The 21,544-nt window shown below is 31.3% G+C and overlaps 1 protein-coding gene across 1 annotated transcript; it reads left to right on the forward strand.

The window, feature by feature from the left end:
• Positions 1 to 281: 281 nt before the first annotated feature.
• LOC147390875 (pyridoxine/pyridoxamine 5'-phosphate oxidase 2-like) lies at positions 282 to 3,409 on the forward strand. The gene is given in 8 exon segments (XM_086459695.1): positions 282 to 529; positions 610 to 659; positions 735 to 769; positions 772 to 791; positions 953 to 985; positions 1,165 to 1,260; positions 2,789 to 2,956; positions 3,125 to 3,409. Coding segments are annotated over 8 exon segments (600 nt in total). The 5' UTR covers positions 282 to 433; the 3' UTR covers positions 3,227 to 3,409.
• The last annotated feature ends 18,135 nt before the right edge of the window (positions 3,410 to 21,544 follow it).

Consider the following 21,544-nt stretch of genomic DNA (forward strand, 5'->3'; position numbering starts at 1 on the left):
ATATGAAAAATTGAAGAATTTTATATAAAATGTTTTATTTTGAAATAAAAAAAATATCTTAAATCATCTATAGCATAGGAAGAAATGACAAAATAAATTGATTTTAAGTATCCGCATGTACCCATTGGATGGAACCTAATGGTTCTGATTCCGATTCTGGTTCCTATAAGCTTAGTTCCATTTTAGACCCGATTCTAATCGGTCCAAATAAAAAAACTCGGAATCAGGGTTTTCGATTCGGTTTCGGCTAAATGGGTACCCATTGACAACTCTGTCCCTAGCGAGAGGTGATGTAGTAAATTCGTTTCAAGAAGAACGAGATGACTCGGAAGATTCAACTCGGTGTGCACGGGAAACCGAGACGAGACGAGAGACCATGGTTAAGAAGGAAGAAGAACAAGAGAGCGAGTTTGATTAGGTGCAGCGGACGTAAATGGCTGTGTGGACCGCATCAGCACCATGGAAGCAACTACTTCTCAACGCAATGGAGTCCAACGCCAACCTCAAGCACTCTTCATTCTTTCAACTAGTCAGTTATTACAGTTACTTTCCCGTTTTAACTGTCTTATTTTAGGGTTTTTCTGATTCGTTGTTTTTGGTGTGTTTCAGGCAACAATTGGATCTAATGGAAGACCTGCAAATCGTACTGTTGTGTTCAGGTTCTCTCTCTCTCTAGGGTTTTAAACTTTTATTTTATTTTATTTTATTTATTTTTGGGGGTTTTGGTGTTTCAGAGGATTTCAAGATGGCTCTAATAAGATTCAAATCAACAAGATTGCAGAAGTTCCAAGGTCCCTCTTTACTTTAATTCCATTTTTTCTTAATTTTTGGCGATTAATCTTCTGGGGGAAACATAAAATTTTAGGTTTTTGGTAAATTTATGATCTAGGGTTTTAGTGGGTCTTGATTTTTGTTATTTTCTGTTTGGTGATTTTTATCTTAAATTCTTCAGGTTGAAGATATTGAGCTCTGTCCATTTACAGAGGTAATTGGTCTCTGAGGTATACTCAAAATTTTACTAAAAATATGTTTGTTCATCAAAATTTTTAATTCCCCCCCCCCCCCCCCCAAAAAAAAAAAATGTTTGGGAGTTTAATTTGAGTTCATTTTGGTTTTATTAATTATATGTTGGTATTCTATAATTCTGGTTTTTTTTTTTTCCAGATATGTTGGTATTTTACCGACTCGTGGGAGCAGTTCCGAATCAATGGAATAATGGATGTAATTGATGGGTCAAATCCTGATCCAGTGAAGCTTCAGGTAAGAATCATGCAAGAATGGTTCTTTGGTGTTCACCCTCATTGTGTTTTTTTAACCTTAAAGTAGCGTTGAAGCTAGGGTTATATGTTGCATTTAGGAACAAATGTAAGTAACGACTATATATATATATACTCCAACAACAACTCCTTATCCCTAAGATTTGGGACGGCTAAACGAAGCTTGTTTGTCCATTCCACGTTGGCCGGAGCCAAATTTTCTGTTTTTGAAAGTGAGTTCATATATGCCTTTACTATCTCCATCCACGTTCTTTTGCAACATTGAGCCCCACAAACTTATTATATCAACATGCCCATTCAATTTATTCTATACATTTTGAGATACATTATGTCATAATGTGTACAATATGGAAAAAAAAATGTATTTAGATAAGCTGAGTACATTTAAATCATATTAGGGTTATATGGATACTAACCGAGAAAACAAAATATTTGATAGAGAGAGAGGTTTGAAAAATGTGTCGGCAATACCATGGGTGGTGGAGCAGTGGTTCAGCACCGTGTTGCACCCCAGAGATGTGAGATCAAGTCTTCCCAAGCAATTATATCCGATACTCCATTTTTTGGTGGGTTGGTGTATCTGTTGGGATTATTCCTACTTCCAAAGGGTGTGGGGGCACTCAACGTCATAAAAAAAAACGTGTCGGCAATGTCCAACACATGGATACAAAAGTCTCTAACACGAACAGTTATCGAAAATTCCCATAAGACCGTCATACATTTTTTATTTTTTATGGCTAACCATGATGTATTAAAGTACCATAATTATTCTACTCAGCCATCAACCTTTTATTAAAATTTTATATTACTTATATAGAAAAAAACTATTAAAAAAAATGCTGAACGCACACATCGTGCCTACATCTCCCCAGTGTATATGTGTGTGTATTCTTGTATGTATGTAGAAGCTGTTTGACAATAATATCGTAATAACCATTTAAGTTAAACTTTTTTGAAAGTATGGCAATACATTCAGGGATATCTAAGATATAAAAACCTGTAAGTAAATGTTTTATATTAGTAATGCAGAAAGTAAGGATGGATAAACATTCATAGCTGGGTTTGCATATGCAACATGGAAATATATACTTGCACTCAAATAGAAGAGGCCTCTCTTTGAAGTGCATTTATGTGGCATAAACTGCTGTAAGTCACTTTGCTTTGAGAATATTCATGGAAAAGAACTATCCCCAAACTCAAATTCTCCCTCTTCTCCATATTTGGATTTGGAACAGTAGATGGTTTGGAACTTTGGATCAACATGTTGCACATTTCATTCTTGTTTATTAAATTGTTACATCGGATTGCAGTGGGAGACCCTCCCAATACCCAAAATTTTCCTTTATCTCATATTTGGATATGCACATTTGGGCTTACTAATGAAGATATAGCCACATCTGTGAAAAATCTAACCATTTAGCTTGATTCGGTATGCAATCGCATCATTATACTAGCTACATACTTGCTTGAAGTGCTCATGTTTTTCTCTTCTTGTCGAATTAATCATGCAGCAAAGAGAGAAATCTTGGTTTGCGAGCTCTCTCAAATCAAGACTTCAATACATGGGGCCAAGCCCGGGTCTCCCTTGTATAAGTGAAGAACCAAGCCAGGAATCTTCTCTAGATCCATCTACCGGCCCAGTTGGTGCATTTTGTCTTTTGGTATTGGACCCAGAGCAGGTTTGGTGGTTCTTGACTTTTCACTTTTGTTTCCCACTCTTATGCAGGGTAAACTTGGAGATTGGTAGGTCAAAGTAGACGCTCAAACACACTAGAAAATAATTACATCAAAGCACACTAGAAAATAATTACTGTTCTCTTCTAATTCAGGTTTCATCCCATTGACAGGTTGATTACTTGAATTTGAAGAGTAATGAGAGGCTGTCATTCAAATCCAAACGAAGTGGTGATGGAGGAAAGTGTTGGATTTCAGAGAAAATCAATCCATAAACTTGGCGTTAAAGCGAAATCCCATAGCTATTTTAACGGGTACTTAAAAATATTTGATGGTTAGGAACTTATGCAGCCCCACCCATCAAACTATCCACACCGATTTGCTATGGAAATATCTTAATTCATTTATATGTTACGACTTATGATTAGTAAAACTATTAGTATTTGTTTTAGATTTAATTATATATACTTACCTGAATTGCATGAGAGGGCCCATTTGAATGATTGCAACTAATATAGGTGAGATCTCCCATGCAAAGCATCTTGCCCAAATGAGTATCTCATTTCACTGTTTGAAAAACTGGAGTGAAAAGAGAGAGACCCAACCGAGAAAAACAAAGGTTTTCTTAACAGTGGACCATGGAATACTCATTTGAGCAAGAGGCCTTCCCATGAGAGAGAGAGAGAGAGTACATTTACATCTTGTGAAAAATCAGGAGGCTTCTCTATACATTTTAAACTAGTCTGGGTGGGTCCATAAAGTATCAACAACCAAGAAATTTTGTTTGTTTGAGTGGTAGTTGCAACAGACCCACCCAAACCTTTTTGTTGGATGGCATGTGATTGTCTTCCATTCTTGAAGTTTAGTTACTCTAATGATGACAAGCACAATGACATAATAATAATAATAATAAGAATAATAAATAAATAAATTATTTTTTTGCATTAGCTAGCCTTTGACAAATCAATGTGGGTGGAATCATCTCGTTCTCGGAGGCAATCTAGTGATAAACTCAATCTGAATCATCTATCATATCGATTTATTTGATATTTAAGATGACTTGTTCAATAGATTTGAATAATTTGGTGGAGTCTGGTGTTTCCAGGGATCCTAAAAGACTTCGGGATGAAATTGCTATCCAAGAAGAGGGAAGTAGTTAGGCTGGCTCTTGGATTTTTTTTATTTATTTATTTTAGTTGTAAAATTCTTTTTTTGTCTTTTTAATAATTGATTTCTGACCATTGAATTTATATATATATATATATTTTGGTACTCATTCTAGCAAAAATTCCAACAAGATATTTGTAATCTGACCCCTAGGTTGTTGGCTAAGTGGTAAAACTAGCGAACTGCTATTGGGCCCCAACTTTTACTTATTACACCCAAGTTAAAAATAAAGAAAGTAATTTGAGAAATAGAAGTTCTCTCATACTTTTTTTTTTTTTTTTTCCCTAGATTTCTATTTTTTGGGTTTTAAGATTTTAAATGAGCCTAATCATAATTGTAAACAACTACAAAAATTGTTTGATAGTTAAAATGTTTTGTAATGTTGAAAAAATGAATTGGGCCTAACCTTTGTTACGTTTGAATGGTGTGTTTTAATATTTAATTGCGATGTGATAAATAATTTAAGAAATTAGGGTTTAATAAGTAAAAGTTGGGGTGCCAATAGCAGCTCTCTAAAACTAATGACGATGCTCCCCACTGGTTGAATTTTCGAAACTGGGTGGTGTCCCTACTCCTAACTTAACTATTCCATTTTGGGAAATTTTCATGGGATCAGGATGTGCGATTGTTGGGCTAATCTCATCCCAAAAGGTAGGGAAACTGTGCAATATAAATAAAAGAAAGTAAAGGAAAACGAGCTGCTATTAGCACCCCAACTTTTACTTATTACACCCTAATTTCTTAAATTAAATATCACACCCCAATTAAAAATTAAAATACACTCTTCAAATGTTACAAAGGTTTGGCTCAAATTCTAATCTCAACATTTTAAAATATTATGACATTTATTCAAATAATTTCAGTAGCTGTTTACTATTATGATTAGCCTCATATAAAATCTTAGACAAAAAAAAAATAGATATCTAGCAAAAAAGAAAGAAAGGTAGTGGCACCCCAACATTTACTTATTTTCTCTATTTTTAATTGGGGTGTAATAAGTAAAAGTTGGGATGCCAATATAAGCTCTAAAAGATAAGATATACAGTAACTTGTGTAAACTGTAATACGACTTGATGATTATGCAACCAACCCTTGGACTACTACTGAAGAGGAAGCATCGAGTTGAGTTTAAAGAATCATTCTTTATTAATTTGAATGTTTGTAATAAGCATATACTAATTATGTGTGATTATCATTTATACATCTATAATCTACTTTATTTATAATAAAAAATCTTAAATATAAATCGATTTAATTTGTTTGACACATGGACGATTGGGACAATACGAGATATAGTAAATGAAAACCATGTGTAAAAAAAAAACACAGATAGATAGTTATAGGTCCTTAGAAGATAGGGACCATCAGAGTGGTTTTCTGTGGTGGGAAAAAATGGTCCACCACCTATATTCACATGGAGAGTTTTAGTACATAATACACGTGGCTAGCAGCATAGTCACCAAGTCGTCGTACAGATTTAAAATTGGATAAAACGAATAATTAGGATTGATTAAAAAATATTTAAAAATATCTAAATTCAATTAGGCTTGACCCAAACTCACTAATTTTATATTAATTTGAAGTCGTTTTCATGAGTCGTGTTAAGATTACCACCTTATACTCCAACTTTATTTCTAGTCACAAAGTTTTATCCTATGTAGCATAAAAGTTTTGGAATATGCTTATTTTTTGTGAGGAAGATGTAATCACTCTCACAAAAAATCAGTCCATTCCGAAACTTTCAACCCAATGAAAAATGGTAACAAACTAACTATTGAAAAATGACGGTCCACGATTCTTCAACTTGTAAACTAGGGATAGATATTTCAGAATAGTCTGATTTTTTTGTGAGAATGATCCCCTCACCATAACGATCATCCTCATAAGAAATCAGCCCATTCCAAAACTTTTAGTCAATATATATAATACATTAAACATTTATTCTAAATTTCCAATATATTTTGGAGGCAAAAAATATTATTGAATGTTTTTGCATGTTAACATATTTTCACACGTAATTTATACATTCTATGATTCTAAAAAAGATTTAAACATCAATGAATCTTTTGAGCAGAATAAGACATTATTGAAAAAAAAAATCATAACATGAAGACATTATCATCAAATCTCATATTAAATAACATTTATGCTCAAATCACAAACAATCATAAGGTTATAGAAATAAATCATAGGTGTAAAAAAAATAAATTTTATTATTTAAAAAAGAAAACATGTTTAAAACGTAAGGATTTTTTTTGGTTGAAAAAGACGAGTTTTTTATTTTTATTGTTTTAATCGTTGAAGTTTCAAATGTGTTCTAAACGAGACTTTTTTTTGAAAAAAAAAAACATAATTTTTTTTTTACTTTGACTAATAGTACCTATATTTTTTAAATTTATATCTTCCTACATTTAATATTTTTTTAATACAAATATTGATCATTTTTTTATTTGTAAAAGCTGTCTAATAAAATATTGTAATTATTGTTACTAGTAAACAATATTGGCGTAATTATGCAAGGAAATCAATTATTATTATTATTATAAAATTCATTTGGAATCTTAAAACTAGAATTTTTTTAATATATTTATTCTTGATAAATAAAAAAGTATCTAGATATATAATTCTTATGTAATATAATTTGGATGATTTAGATATACCCCGAACAACTTCTTCATCATTGTTTGAGTTAATCCTATATTTTCAAACTGATGCTATGGAACGGGTGAGAAAACGTTTTCATCTGGAAATATGATTTTCAAGTATACGATTGTGCATTTTACTCTCCAAAGTGAAATTTCAATTTTGAAGGAAAATGATTTTTCTCTCCACACTTAGGAAAATGAATTTTCCACCCCCTTACTTTTATTCTCTCACAATTACCCCTCCACCTCTTAATGATTTAAAGCTTGCTGAATCCGAAAAAAACTTTGAAACGGGTATCCCACCGGCTTCAAATTTTTAAGGAACCTTCTTCATTGGATTACACATGGTATTTTCAAGGAGGTATTCCAAATTTTGGTGAAAATGTAAGGATGTGAAATAAATTAAAAATGCCACATGTCTTGTAACGAGGAGGGTTCCTTCAAAATTTTGAAGCGGCCTGTCCGTCAGACTTGCCAAATCAACTCGAAACTTGTAATTGATTGGATTTCAAGATGATTCGGCTCCAAAAAATTGATGAAATCAACTCAAGTCATCTCAGAAAAATTAGTTGAAAAAATGCATCAATTCAAGTCAGAAACTTAACTGAATTATTTTCTTATATATAATTTTTTGGTGGAGAAAAAAAAATATTTTTATATATTTTAAAATATTAAAATTATTTTTAAATACTTATAAACTTTTACTATATTATTATTATTCGATTCATCTGAGTCAACTCATGTGTTCAACTCAACTTGACTCTGGATATTCGAGATAAATTGAGTCGAGTTTTCAATCTTTAAAATTATGTCTAAAACATTATAAAAAATATATATGAAGAAATAAGCTTATTTCGGTCCATATGTGGTCGAGTTGGGTTGTTAGCAATCTATTTGTCAGTCTTGTAGCCATCCAAACTCCTCCCAAAATGCCAACAACCACTCCATTTGACCACCCGTAGCCCGTATGCACCAAGACATAAAGCAAGAACAGCTTCATCAGCAAGAACTGGATCACAATAAAGAACCTTGTGTTTATGCTTGTATCCACGATTAATCCTAGGGCTGGCAATTGATTGGATCAGGTCGATTTTAGACCAATCGATGACAACAAGATTTGGAACCAACTTGATAAGAATCAAATGGGACCTTTGTGTAGGGCTGCAACTCGGGCAGATTGGTGATCAACCCATAACCAACTCCAACTTGACAAACACCAATCACATCATGAAAAAAAATCTATATTTGACGGTCCAAGATTGGAATTTCATAAAATTTGACGGACCAAGGCGTCAAAATTTTCATTGTCAATTTTTTTTCAATGGATCGAAACTGTCAAATTAATGGAGAATGAGAGAAATTTGATGACTCTACGCCGTTGAATTGTTTAATTTATAAAATTTGTGGGCTTTGGTAGGTCGAATTTTCTTGTTAAAATTTTCAATTTTCGCATGGTGAGCCTGTGCCCTTGCCCAACCCGACTTTAGACTTGAAATGCTCAACCTGAACCCTAGTCAAGTCAGGTTGTTTGGGTTAATTCATTCCTCATTAATACTAAATAATTTAGTATTGGTAAGGGTTTATATAAAGATAAGTGGAGTGTGAAAGAACTTAAATTTACAATTATTTTTTCTAAAAATGTCTTTCAAAATTTTATATAGATAAAATTATAGACAAAGTTAAAGAGAGAATAAAAATAATAAGATTAACTAAAATATTTAAAGTTGTAATATAATCATTGTATGACAACAGAGAATTACACGGACAACAATGCATTAATAGCAAAACAGTTACTTATCTAATAAAAATAATCACATATTAGTTTTTATATATAGATAAACAAAAACATATATATTGAAATATGAGTTATGAGTGTGAAAGAAACAAAGATAAGAAATATTTTTAAATTATAATCATATTAAGTTTGGGTTCAGACAAATTGGGTTGGTTGATACTTATGCTCGCACCGAACCTAATTTGAGTCGTGCAATTTTTTTTTTAATTGTCCGAACCTGAGACCGAACCCAAACTAACTATGCCCAGCCTTGACCAAAGATCGGATTCAACCTAATGGGTTTGATTTTTGCCCGCCCAAGTTGTAGCCCGCAAAGGCTTTGTGGGATCCAATTTTGACCAGATCTAATTATTAGGATTCAATTACAATCCTATGACAAATAGATTGGACCTGAATCGGATCAAATTCAATTTCATAAGCAAAATATAAATAACTTCGGATATATATGAACAAAATAAATAATATGCTATGCAAGGCCAGGTTCTGTTGTCTTGAAAACCATACAAATTTGTCCGAGTCAGATATGATCTATCATAAGAAATTTTCCTTTTCCATTGATTCCTATCGATTCGGTCAAATATTTCTTTGAATGAGGTATTCAACTCCAAAGATGAATTGAGAAAACAAAAAGGAGAACCAATTAGTTCTCTCTCTTATTTTTTTTTTTTCTAGATAAATAGATACATCTCATTGCACCGATTGAGGGCATCATATTGACTTAGTAGATCCAAGAAGCTAGTTATTTATATTAGTTAGGGGTGTTAATGGGTCAAGTTTAGGTCGGTTTTGTGTCTAAACCGGACACAAATTTAAACATCGATTTTGATTTCGATTGATTTCGGTTTCGGATATGAGACCCTTGGAACCAGAACCGACCCAACAAATATTCGATACCCATTGAGTATCCATTAAGATTAAAAAATAAATTAATTTGACTTAATTTCTAAGGCTTGTTTTGCTCAAATGGATAAACCATATGGCAATCCACCACCACAGCTCTCTAAATTACATAAAAAAAAACTCATAAAAAAATAATTTATTTGGGGTTTGGTTCAAATTTTTGAGAATGGACAATTGGAGAACTTCTACCTAAATTTTTAAAAATTCAACAATGAAAAATAACCTTTTTTGAATATTATATTTTTTTCAAAATTTATAGAATTTTGTCCTGTACAACCATGAATCATTGGATCATGTTTTTTAGACGAGACATCTTAATAAGGGTGAAATCCTTACTAATCAGTAAGGCTACTAAGACTCTTGCATTTGTTTGTATTGTTTGAACGTTGAGTGATGTGTTTTAATCTTTAAAAGGATTAAAGATGAGAAAAATCTAACGAGTAAGCTTGTGAGTGTAGTTCTGTTCTTCATTTGAAGTTGAAACTTGAGAAGGAGAGAAGGGAATATTAGAAAATAGAAATGGTTGAGTCTTGAGAATTAAGTTATTGGAGAAGATATTAAATATTGAAATCTCTCTCCATAATTAGTGATTAAAATTAATTAATTATACTAGCAAATAATAAATATAAACATCATTTAAAAAAAAAAAAAAAAAATACTCTATTACATGTTTACCCGATGAAAACCCGATTCTTAATGGGTCTTTAAAATGACTACCCATAACTGACCCAAAAATTAATTGGGTCTCTCATAGAGGACCCAAAACTAATTAATTGGTTTCGAGTATATCAAGTAATCAGGTAATTGAGTATCCATTGACACCCTTAATTTACACTAAACATTCTTCTTATGACTAGATCCAATCTCTCGGTCATTGTAGGAAAAAGAATTTCACGCTCTTCCTCTCAAATAGAAAGGCTTCTTCCCAACCTCTGGAAAAAACATGAATAAAAAGGTTGGAAGGGTATGATCCCTCTGTCACCTCTTCTCTTCCAGGTTAATCTCGTAGTCCTTGTGCCATTTAAACTTGAAATCCAACTGTTAGAATATTATACGTACCTTGATAATATAATTCCATTGATACTTATCTTGAAGATAAGTCTTGATAGTTGGATTTTGCACTTGCACGATAGAGATCATGTTTTTTCTTGAGTCAACAGAATCCGAGCCAATATGTAATATAATTTACTTAATTTCTAATATTTTATTGGATTGGAGGGAAATTTCACTTTGAATTCGGATTTTATTATTTTTTGTTACTTTTTTTTTTTGTTTGTCTAGTAGATTTTATGAGTTTAGGGAAGTTCTATTATTTTGATCATCAAGATGATTGCATCCAATCGTTTAAATATAAGAGTACAGGGACTGTCCATTTTCAAAAACTTGATTAAGGTAAAAAAAAACAAAAGAAAAGAAGTTTTTTATTTTTTATTTTTTTATTTTCAAATCTGATCTAAACCATGAATCAAAGAAGGCTGTGTTGTTATTTTTCTGAATGTGGTGTTCTATGGACGGTAGAACAAGAGCTATATAAGAATATTTTATGTAAGCATCATTTTTTTTTTTTTTTTTTCATTTTGTTCAATCTCGATCAGAGTATGTTTTAAAAATTGCCGGAGACTAAGATAACTCAGTATCGCTATGCTAGATCACTTCAACTCAAAAATGGATTGAGTCAAAAGCTCAACAGATCAGTTTAACATTTTTGCTGAGATCAACATATAAATATGTTATTTATTTTAAAATATTAAAAATTATTTTTTAAATATTTAATATATTTTACTTGGCTTATTCGACTTGGCTTCCTAGTTATTGATACTCGACTTGTTGGATACCCAAGTCTAGTTTATGAATAAACCATATGATTTTAGTTTAGGGGTGGGGTCGTGATAGAATAGCATTAGGAGATGGGAAAATCATTTTCTAGGTGAGATGAGAATCCACTTTTCCTTACTAGGGTGGAAAATTGCCAAAGATGGGAATTTGAATTCTAAGGAAAATATGTAAGTGAACACCTTAAATTTCATTTTCCAACGGAAATAATTTTTCTGTCAAATTCATGCCCCACCAAACAGACAACATTTGCTTGTGAACATGGAATTCAACAATAAGTCATACCTCCTCTTTTTTCCCATCCGTTGTTTGTGTTTATATCACAAGTACCACAGAGACGAATTTCATGTGATACCAGAACTATTGATATAAGTTATTATCATAGGTACCACATGTGAATGGAGAGATGAGTTTCATGTGATACTAGAACTATTGATATAATCCCACTCTCTCTTGCTTTAGGGATATTAATTTCACTTTTTGTAAATTTTTTTCTTTGTTTCTGGTTTAATTATAATTTGTATAGCTATCACACAACCATAATCTTAAGCTTAAACGGATTTGAGACATTGGAGGAAACCAAATTAAAACAAGGTAAGTGAATAATTCTTCAACAATTCTTTAGTTTTTAATGTCATTCTAAATTCCCAAATTATTTTAATAGTTTGTTATAAAAAAAAATTTAAAAGAACTTCTATTGGTACCTCAATTTTTACTTATTTCATTCCAAAATAATAAAAAATAAAAAATAAAATTTACAAAAGTGAGAATAACCATCATTTTTTATTTTTTTAAAAATAAAAAATAAAAAATGATGGTTACTCAATCTCTATCTTTTTTTCTTCTCTTTTATAGAAAGAAAAAGAGAAACCCATCATCGACATAGACCAATTGAGGGTTGGTGGCACAAACATACCCCCACTATCAACACATAGTATAACATTTCAATCCCATTAAATATTAGTATCAAATGCTCATTTCTTTATTTTTGCGTCTTTACATCTTTTATTGAGGTGTTATAAGAGAATTCTGGTGTGAAAATATTAATTCTTAATTTAGATGATGTTTTTTCATCTTTATTTAGTATGTGATAAATAATAATTACTGTACAAGTACAGAATTTCTCTTTTTAAATTTTATAAAATATAAAAAACTAATTTCTAGATTTTTTAAATTTCTTTATGATGCTTTTATATTATGTTAAAGATCATTATATGAAAGCCAAATAGCACCAATATATATTACTCCATATTTAACTTGATTTATCCTCCAATAGGACTGTAATATTCATTGTTCACCATCTGAGCAACAGAATATTCATGTGCTTACATTATCTTTAACACGATTTAACATAAATCATGATGCAGGAATTAAATGGTTAACTATTTCGTGAATGCTTGAGATCAAATATGGATTGTTAAGGATTAACCTATAGTTATTCAACATTTGCATATCTACCTGGAATGGTAACAATAGCCATTGAATTTATTTGTTGCGACAAATGAAGTTCCTCTTTGATCTTTTTAACAATCGGCTTGGACATTTAAACCATAGAGGAGTTCTTGTAAATCTTGATTTTGTTGATTGAAAATTTCATAGTATTTGGAGAGAGATACATGTACTTATAAAAAGGAGTAAAGGGCTTAGATCCTCTCTTAATTAGAATCTTATTCATCAAAGAATTCTAATCTTTAAACTCATTACTAATCCATGCGGCTTAATTGGCAATATTTAATGTTAGCATTCCCGTTTCTTTTGTAATAAAGCTTTTCTCTTATAGGAAACAAGATAATCAAATATGTTCTTTGACTTAGTTACCAACCACTAATTGAGGACTTGCTAAGCATTTTAATTTTATTTACTAGCAAAATGGTAAAGAGACTAAGGTCCTGTTTGATTCAGCTGCTTGAATCTGCTGTTAGAATCTACTGTCAGAAGCTGAAACACTAAAAAATCTGTTTGATAGAATTTTGTAAAAGTATTGTGTTGTTTACTAGAATCTGATAATTATTGTTTTATACAGCTTCTAGAATATATTGTATTAGGGTAAAATAATCAGAATACTTTTAAGGTAGATAGTGCATCCAGAATACATTAAAAATTACCAGAATACCCTTATAAATATATAATTACACTAAATATATATAAATACAATAAAATATATAAAAATTAAAAAAATAATTGTATTAATTTTAAAATATTTATAATTCTAAAAAAATATAGAAAAATTTATAATTCTATAGAAATTTCAGCAACATCCCCTCTTAAAAATAGATATATGGAATTTAACAATAAGTCATACCTCCTCTTTTTTCCCATCCGTTGTTTGTGTTAATATCACAAGTAGCACAGGTGAATAAAGAGATGAATTTCATGTGATACTAGAACTATTGATATAAGTTATTATCATAAGTACCACATGTGAATGGAGAGATGAGTTTCATGTGATACTAGAACTATTGATATAATCCCACTCTCTCTTGTTTTAGGGATATTAATTTCAGTTGTCTAAAGATGTTTTTGATTTCTTGTTTAATTATAATTTGTAGCTATCACACAATCATAATCTTAAGCTTAAAAGGATTTGAGACAATGGAGGAAACCAAATTAAAACAAGGTAAGTGAATAACTCTTTAACAATTCTTTAGCTTTTAATGTCATTCTAAATTCCCAAATTATTTTAATAGTTTGTCGAAAATAAAAAAATTTAAAAGAACTTCATCCCAAATAATAAAAAAAGAAGTTTACAAACCATTCTTTCAATTTAAAAAAAAAAATGATGGTTACTCAATCTCTATCTTTTTTTCCTCTCTTTTATAAAAAGAAAAAGAGAAACCTATCATCGACATAGACCAATTGAGTGTTGGTGGCACAAACATACACCCACTATCAACACATAGTATAACATTTCAATCCCGTTAAATATGAGTATCAAATGCTCATTTCTTTATTTTGCGTCTTTGCATCTTTTATTGAGGTGTTATAAGAGAATTCTGGTGTGAAAATATTAATTCTTAATTTAGATGATGTTTTTTCATCTTTATTTAGTATGTGATAAATAATAATTAGTGTTCAAGTACATAATTTCTCTTTTTAAATTTTATAAACTATAAAAAACTAATTTCTAGATTTTTTTAATTTTCATTATGATGTTTTTATATTATGCTAAGGATCATTATATGAAAGCCAAATAGCACCAATATATATTACTCCATATTTAACTTGATTTATCCTCCAATAAGACTAATATTCATTGTTCACCATCTGAGCAACAGTATTCATGTGCTTACATTATCTTTAACACGATTTAACATAAATCATGATGCAGGAATTAAATGGTAAACTATGTCGTGAATGCTCAAGATCAAATATGGATTGCTAAAGATTAACCTATAGTTATTCAACATTTGGGTACCTACCTATAATCGTAAAGATAGCCATTGATTTGATTTGTTGCGACAAATGAAACCATTTTGAAGTCACTCCTTGATCTGTTTTACGATCAGCTTGGATGTTTAAACACTAGAGGAGTTGTTGTAAATCTTGATTTTGTTGATTGAAAATCTCTTAGTATTTGGAGAAAGAAATATGTACTTAAAAAAAGGAGTAAAGGGCTTAGCTCCTCTCTAAATTAGAAACTTATTCATCAAAGAATTCTAATCTTTCAATTGAGAGGTTTACCAAATGTTAAAAACTACATAATTGATTTAACTTAGAAAACTCATCACAATTAAAATACATGAATCAATGTGATAGTCTAGAAATATAAGATTTCGATAGTAGGACTTGAACATAGAGTTAATGCAATTAAAATTATGAATAATGCAAAAATGGCAATATACCTAGACCCGAATTATATGCAACTAAATTGTGAACTTATGCGCGACATCAATTCTATTAGAACCCACCAAACATATAAATAAATAAATATAAATATAAATATGAATGTGGTGACGTGGAACATCATTCCGTTTTTTTTTTTCATTATATTTTTACTCTCTAAGAAAGTGTCTTATTTTGTTGGTTAGCGTATCCGAGTTCATAACCCATTTCACCAAGCAAAAGAGTAGTATATACCTCATCTAAATTGGGGCGATCATGTAGTTCTGTAATTGTTTCCATGGGATTTAGATAATCAAACTTGCCCTTTGACTTAATTACCAACCACTAATTGAGGACTTGCTGAGCATTTTAATTTTATTTACTCCAACAGCTAAGTGGTAAAGAGACTAATTGTTTAGTACATACCATTTTCCCTACTTAATTACAAAAGAAACGAGAGATGATTTTCATGGGAGTATCTTGGTCAGGTTTCTATGATTATAAACATTCAACAATGAGATAATTGAGAGAGACCCAACTGAAAAGGGTAGACTGCGGGTTGGGCATTCGACAAACACTAACCTGTGGCCTGTCTAACCTGAGGCATGAAATGGTCAACCCGAAGCCTAGCCAAGTTGGGGTCATTCGGGTTAATTCATTTCTCATTAATATTAAGTAATTTAGTATTGATAAAGGTTATATATAAATATAAGTGGCGTGTAAAGGAACTGAAAATTTATAATTATTTTTCTTAAAAATATATTTTAAAAATGTATATACATGAAATTATAAAAAAAATTTAAAGAGAGAAGAAAAATAATAAAATTAGCTAAAATAATTATGTTATTTATTAATAATCATAATTTTCAATAAAAGAAAGACATTAAAAGTTTTCACATCATACATTTCATGCATCATGTCTATTTTTTGTAGGCGGCATAGTTAGTTCTGATCCACCACACAGTAATGTATTCTTTCAAATTTTAGTATAATTTGTACACAATGCAGTTTACTAACCATTGTTGTCCTGAGTTTGATAAAAAGGTTGCGATTCCAACTTTACAAAGCAAGCCTAAACTTTGAAGACTTTACATAACTTTCTCCACACTAACTTCATGGATATATTTTTACATGATAATCTTACTACTTAACGGAAATTACAAAATCAGAAATATTCTTTACTGCATATCTATAATCTAATAACAAGGTGCCCACTTTGAATATGTACATTAGTCACTATCAAAACCATAAGTTTTCCATAAATATTTCTAAAAAATAATTATATTTTATCTTTGAAAAAACAAGAGTTTTATTGTCATTGTGAAATGACATTTATTTTCATAAATAATTTTATGAATTTGTGTAACATTTAAAAAATGTCATTGCACAATAATAAATAAGCCTGTAGTGAAAGTCAATATAGGATTATCTTTTATTTTGAAATAAAAAAAATACCTTAAGTCATCTCTAGTATGGAAAGTAATGACAAAATAGATCTGTTCTGGGTACATGGGTACTACCAACAGGTACCCATTGGATAGAATCTAATGGTTCCGATTCCTATCAGTTCGGTTCCATTTTAGACTCGGATCTAATTGGTTCCAATAAAAAGGGATCCAAAATCGGGGTTTTTAGTTCCGATTTCGGTTAAATAAGTACCCATTAACACCCTTACATCTAGGTTTATGAAATTAAGAATATAAAAAAAAAAGTATTAAATATGTTTGGATCAGATTTTTTCAGAACAGATTGGGTAGATTCGAATCCAATCCGAAATTGTTTTAGATCTGAGATTCCAATCTGAATCCGATCCGAAAATCTGATTTTTTAATGTTTTTACGAATCGGTGTAGACCAGTTTAGACATCAAATCATTGCTAGTCCTATTATAACAAACATGCTTTCAATCTGGGAAGATGAAGTCACGAGAAGATGAATACCTTAAATCTTAACGTTATTGATATTAAAGTGCAATTAGTAGATTAAAATATAAGATAATAAAAAATAAAGTTATTTTTCAAGATTGGTGTGCAACTAGTCGGATAAAAAAAAAAGATAACTTGTTCAATATATTTGAATAATTTGGTGGAGTCTGAAATTGCCATCCGAGGAGAGAGAAGTAGTAAGTCTGGCTCATGCAATTTTTATTTTTATTTTAGTTGTTAATCTTTTATTATTATTAATTGATTTATATATATAGGGTCAGGTTCAAACGACAACCATTTCAACACACATATAGACAACGTGTTTTGTCTTATATGGGCAAAAATGTTTGGAATGGGCTGATTTTTTGTGAGGATGATCTCTGTGGTGAGGAGATCATTCTTGCCAAAAATCAGCTCATTATGAAACTTCTAGACCGTCCAATTTTTGTTGAAAAATTATAGACCGTCCAATTTTTGTAAATCAATTTTGATGGGGTTACAAGTTTTGGAATGGGATGATTTTTTGCCAGGATGATCCCCTCATCACAGAGATCATCCTCACAAAAAATCAGCCCATTCCAAACATTTTGCCCATATAAGACAAACACGTTGTCTATATGTGTGTCGCGTATATATATATATATATATATGGGAAATGTTCAGCACCCTAAGTTTTACCACACACTTTAACAAACGTTTTTTGTCCTACATGGGTTAGAGGTTTTGGAATGAGCTGATTTTTGGTGAAGATGATCTCTATGATTAGAAGATCATCCTCCCCAAAAATCAGCCCATTCCGAAATGTTTAGCCCCATGTTTACACGTTGAAAAATCGTGGACCGTCCATTTTTTGTAAATCAATTTTGATGGGGTTAGAAGTTTCGGAATGAGCTGATTTTTGGTGAGGATGATCTCTACGGTAAGAGATCATCCTCACCAAAAATCAGCTCATTCCGAAACTTCTAACCCATGTAAGACAAAACGCGTTTGTTAAAGTGTGTGGTAAAACTTAGGGTGCCGAACGGGACCCTATATATATATATATATTTATGGGTCGGGTTCCTGCGACACACATTGCGACACACATATAGACAACGTGTTTGTCTTACATGGGCAAAAATGTTTGGAATGGGCTGATTTTTTGTGAGGATGATCTCTGTGATGAGGGGATCATCCTGGCAAAAAATCATCCCATTCCAAAACTTCTAACCCCATCAAAATTGATTTACAAAAATTGGACGGTCTAAAATTTTTCAACAGAAATTGGACGGTCTAGAAGTTTCATAATGAGCTGATTTTTGGCAAGGATGATCTCCTCACCACAGAGATCATCCTCACAAAAAATCAGCCCATTCCAAACATTCTTGCCCATATAAGACAAAACGCGTTGTCTATATGTGTGTTGAAATGATTGTCGTTTGAACCTGACCCTATATATATATATAGATGTATTTGTACTTATTGTAACAATCTAGCTCCTAGTTACATACCATATATTATAGGTCATCAAGATTTACTTCTTGGGTCGGTAGTAAAACTAGAGCGCTGCTATTGGTACCCCAATTTTCATTTATTACATCCCAATTAAAAATAAAGAAAATGAGTAAATATTTGATAGTAAGTAAAAGTTCGGGTGCTAATGGAAGTTCTCATATTTGTTGATCTCTATTTTTTGGGTTTAAGATTTTAAATCTGCCTAATCATAATTGTAAACAACTACAAAAATTATTTGAATGTGTATTATAATATTTTAATTATAATGTTGAGAAAATAATTTGAGCCAAACCTTTTCTATGTTTGAATGGCGTGTTATAATATTTAGTTGGGGGTGATAAATAATTTAAGAAACTGGGGTGTAATAAGTAAAAGTTGGATGCCAATAGCAATTCTCTAAAACTAATGACAGGTTTTTGCTCCCCTTGGTCGAATGTTCAAAACTAGGTGGTGTCCTAACTCCTGATCCACTGTTGGAAACTTCTAAGGAGTCAGGATGCGTGACTATAAGGACTAATCCCATCTCAAAAGGGTATGGGAAAATCATGCCATATATATTGAAAACTATAAAAAGACATATAGTAACTTGTAATCCCACTTCGTGATTATGCAACCAAACTAGTACTGAAGCCGAAGCATCGAATTGATTTTGAATGTCTGTGATAAGCATATAATTAGAATTTGTGATTATGATTTATCCATCTATTAATCCACTATTAAAATTCTCAAATATAAATATATTTATAAAAATAGGAGAGCTGTTATTGACACCCCAACTTTTACTTATTGCACCCTAATTAAAGATTAAGGCACACCATTCAAATACCGTGTGGCGCAAATTACTATCACAACATTAAAAAATAGAGTTGTGATAAACTGATGCCCCCTATGTCTCATCACAGAATCATAGATCATTTGCATGGGGAAACACAAGAAAAAGGTTCATGTTTATGCGTATTCAAGGCAAATGATCTACAGTTATGTGATGGGGGTGTATGTTAGAGGGGGGTGTCAAAAAATCATTATTCTAAAAATATATGATAACACTTGTTCAAACGATTTCAGTAGTTGTTTATGATTATGATTAGGTTCATATAAATCTTAAACCCAAAAAAATATCTATAGACATCAAAATTTAAATCAATCCCTAAAAATAATAAAAGTTGGGCCCACACATATACATTGGGGCCAATTGATGGGGAACAAACTTCATACGATTTCGATTCAAGTTTTCGCAGGTTAAAACCATGATCCAACTAAGCTCAAGTGATCCAAATTAAGTATTGGGCTCATACACCCAACAAATGGGTTAGTCCGTGGTTAAGTCCAAAACTCATTGAATTGGATATGACCAATAGCTAAATAGTATTTAAACCAATTATGTAAACCCATTTAAGAGAGGGGCATAGTTGGAAATTTTCTACTCCCTTGAGACTATAAATATCAAAGCCTATGCCGTTTGGAGAACCAAGATCATTTTCTCCCATAAGACAGAACTTCTCCCTCTAGAGAAGAAGAAGCTCTCAAGGGCTGGCAATGGGTCAAGTGTGGGTCAGATCAAATCATTTTCATATCCTTGTCTAACTCTACATCCAATTATCAATATCCGATTTTTGCCTACTTATGCTAAGGATGTCCATATCCGACTATTTATCTACCTTTTTAAAGGATATCCGTATTCGACTTATACCCAAATTTCAAATGGATATCAAAGTCGGATATATAAACCCCATCGTGAAAATGATGGAAAAACCTTAATTTTGAGTTATACATATATTTTATTTTGAATTTACCATATTAAACTTTGATAAATGGGTATTTAAGTTGGATAAGATGCATATCCATATCCGACCCTAAAAATACTCGGATAAGAATAAATGTGGATATATTTACTCGAATTCTTAATTAGATAAAAAAAATTGTACCCATACCTAAAGAACTTGGGTAAGATGAGTTGGGTAACTAGGTATAATCCGATCCATTATCAGAACTCTTCCAAAGATGAAGAAAGGTTCTTCAAAAGAGACTTGGACTTTGATTAAAGAGAAAATCAATCCTAAAATCTTTCTCCAAAAGTTAAAAAAACATTCTCAACCGATTAAGCGCAAAACTTAGACAGAAGAAATCTACACAAAGACCCTACAAAAGATCATGAACAACAAAGCCACTATTAAAGCAACATTTTCAACCAATCAAACGTAAAGTCCGAAGAGAAGAAAACTATACACACTATCATTCTTTAATATATATATATGGGTCCCGTTCAGCAACAAACATTTTAGCAAACATTTTGGCAAAACATTTTTCAAAACATGAGTTAGAGGTTTTGGAATGGGCCGATTTTTGGTGAGGATGATCTCTACGGTGAGGAGATTATCCTCACCAAAAATCAGCCCATTTCAAAACTTCTAGCCCCAGTTTACAAGTTGAAAAATTGTGGACCGTCCATTTTTTGTAAACCATTTTTGATGGGGTTAGAAGTTTTGGAATGGGCTGATTTTTGGTAATGATGATCTCCTCACCGTAGAGATCATCCCCACCAAAAATCAGCCCATTCCAAAACCTCTAACTCATGTTTTGAAAAATGTTTTGCCAAAATGTTTGTTGCTGAACATTTCCATATATATATATATATATATATATATATATATATATATATTTGACTATTAATTAGAGGATAAAACTAAGATTTGAATCTCTCTTTTTATCAAAAATCAATTGAATATCATTTATGGTCTGATTTTATGCATCTCGAGGTAGATCATGAAATTTATTATTGACAATATCTAATAAAAATTTGGGAGAGTTTTTATTGACACCTCAACTTTTACTTTTTTTTTATTTTTTATTAGAAGGGTCTTTGGGCAACTTGTGCACACCAACTATTCCTTTCTCTCAAAACAAGGCTTGTGAAACAGGATTTTAATCCTATGATCCGTGACTACTAATATTAGTAGTCGGTGGGAATTGACCTTGAGACCACAGGGGGGGCACACCCCTTGATCCCGAAGTG

Source organism: Akebia trifoliata, chromosome 11, assembly GCF_017979445.1.
Source record: "Akebia trifoliata isolate Shusen 1 chromosome 11, ASM1797944v1, whole genome shotgun sequence".
Lineage (NCBI taxonomy): Eukaryota > Viridiplantae > Streptophyta > Magnoliopsida > Ranunculales > Lardizabalaceae > Akebia > Akebia trifoliata.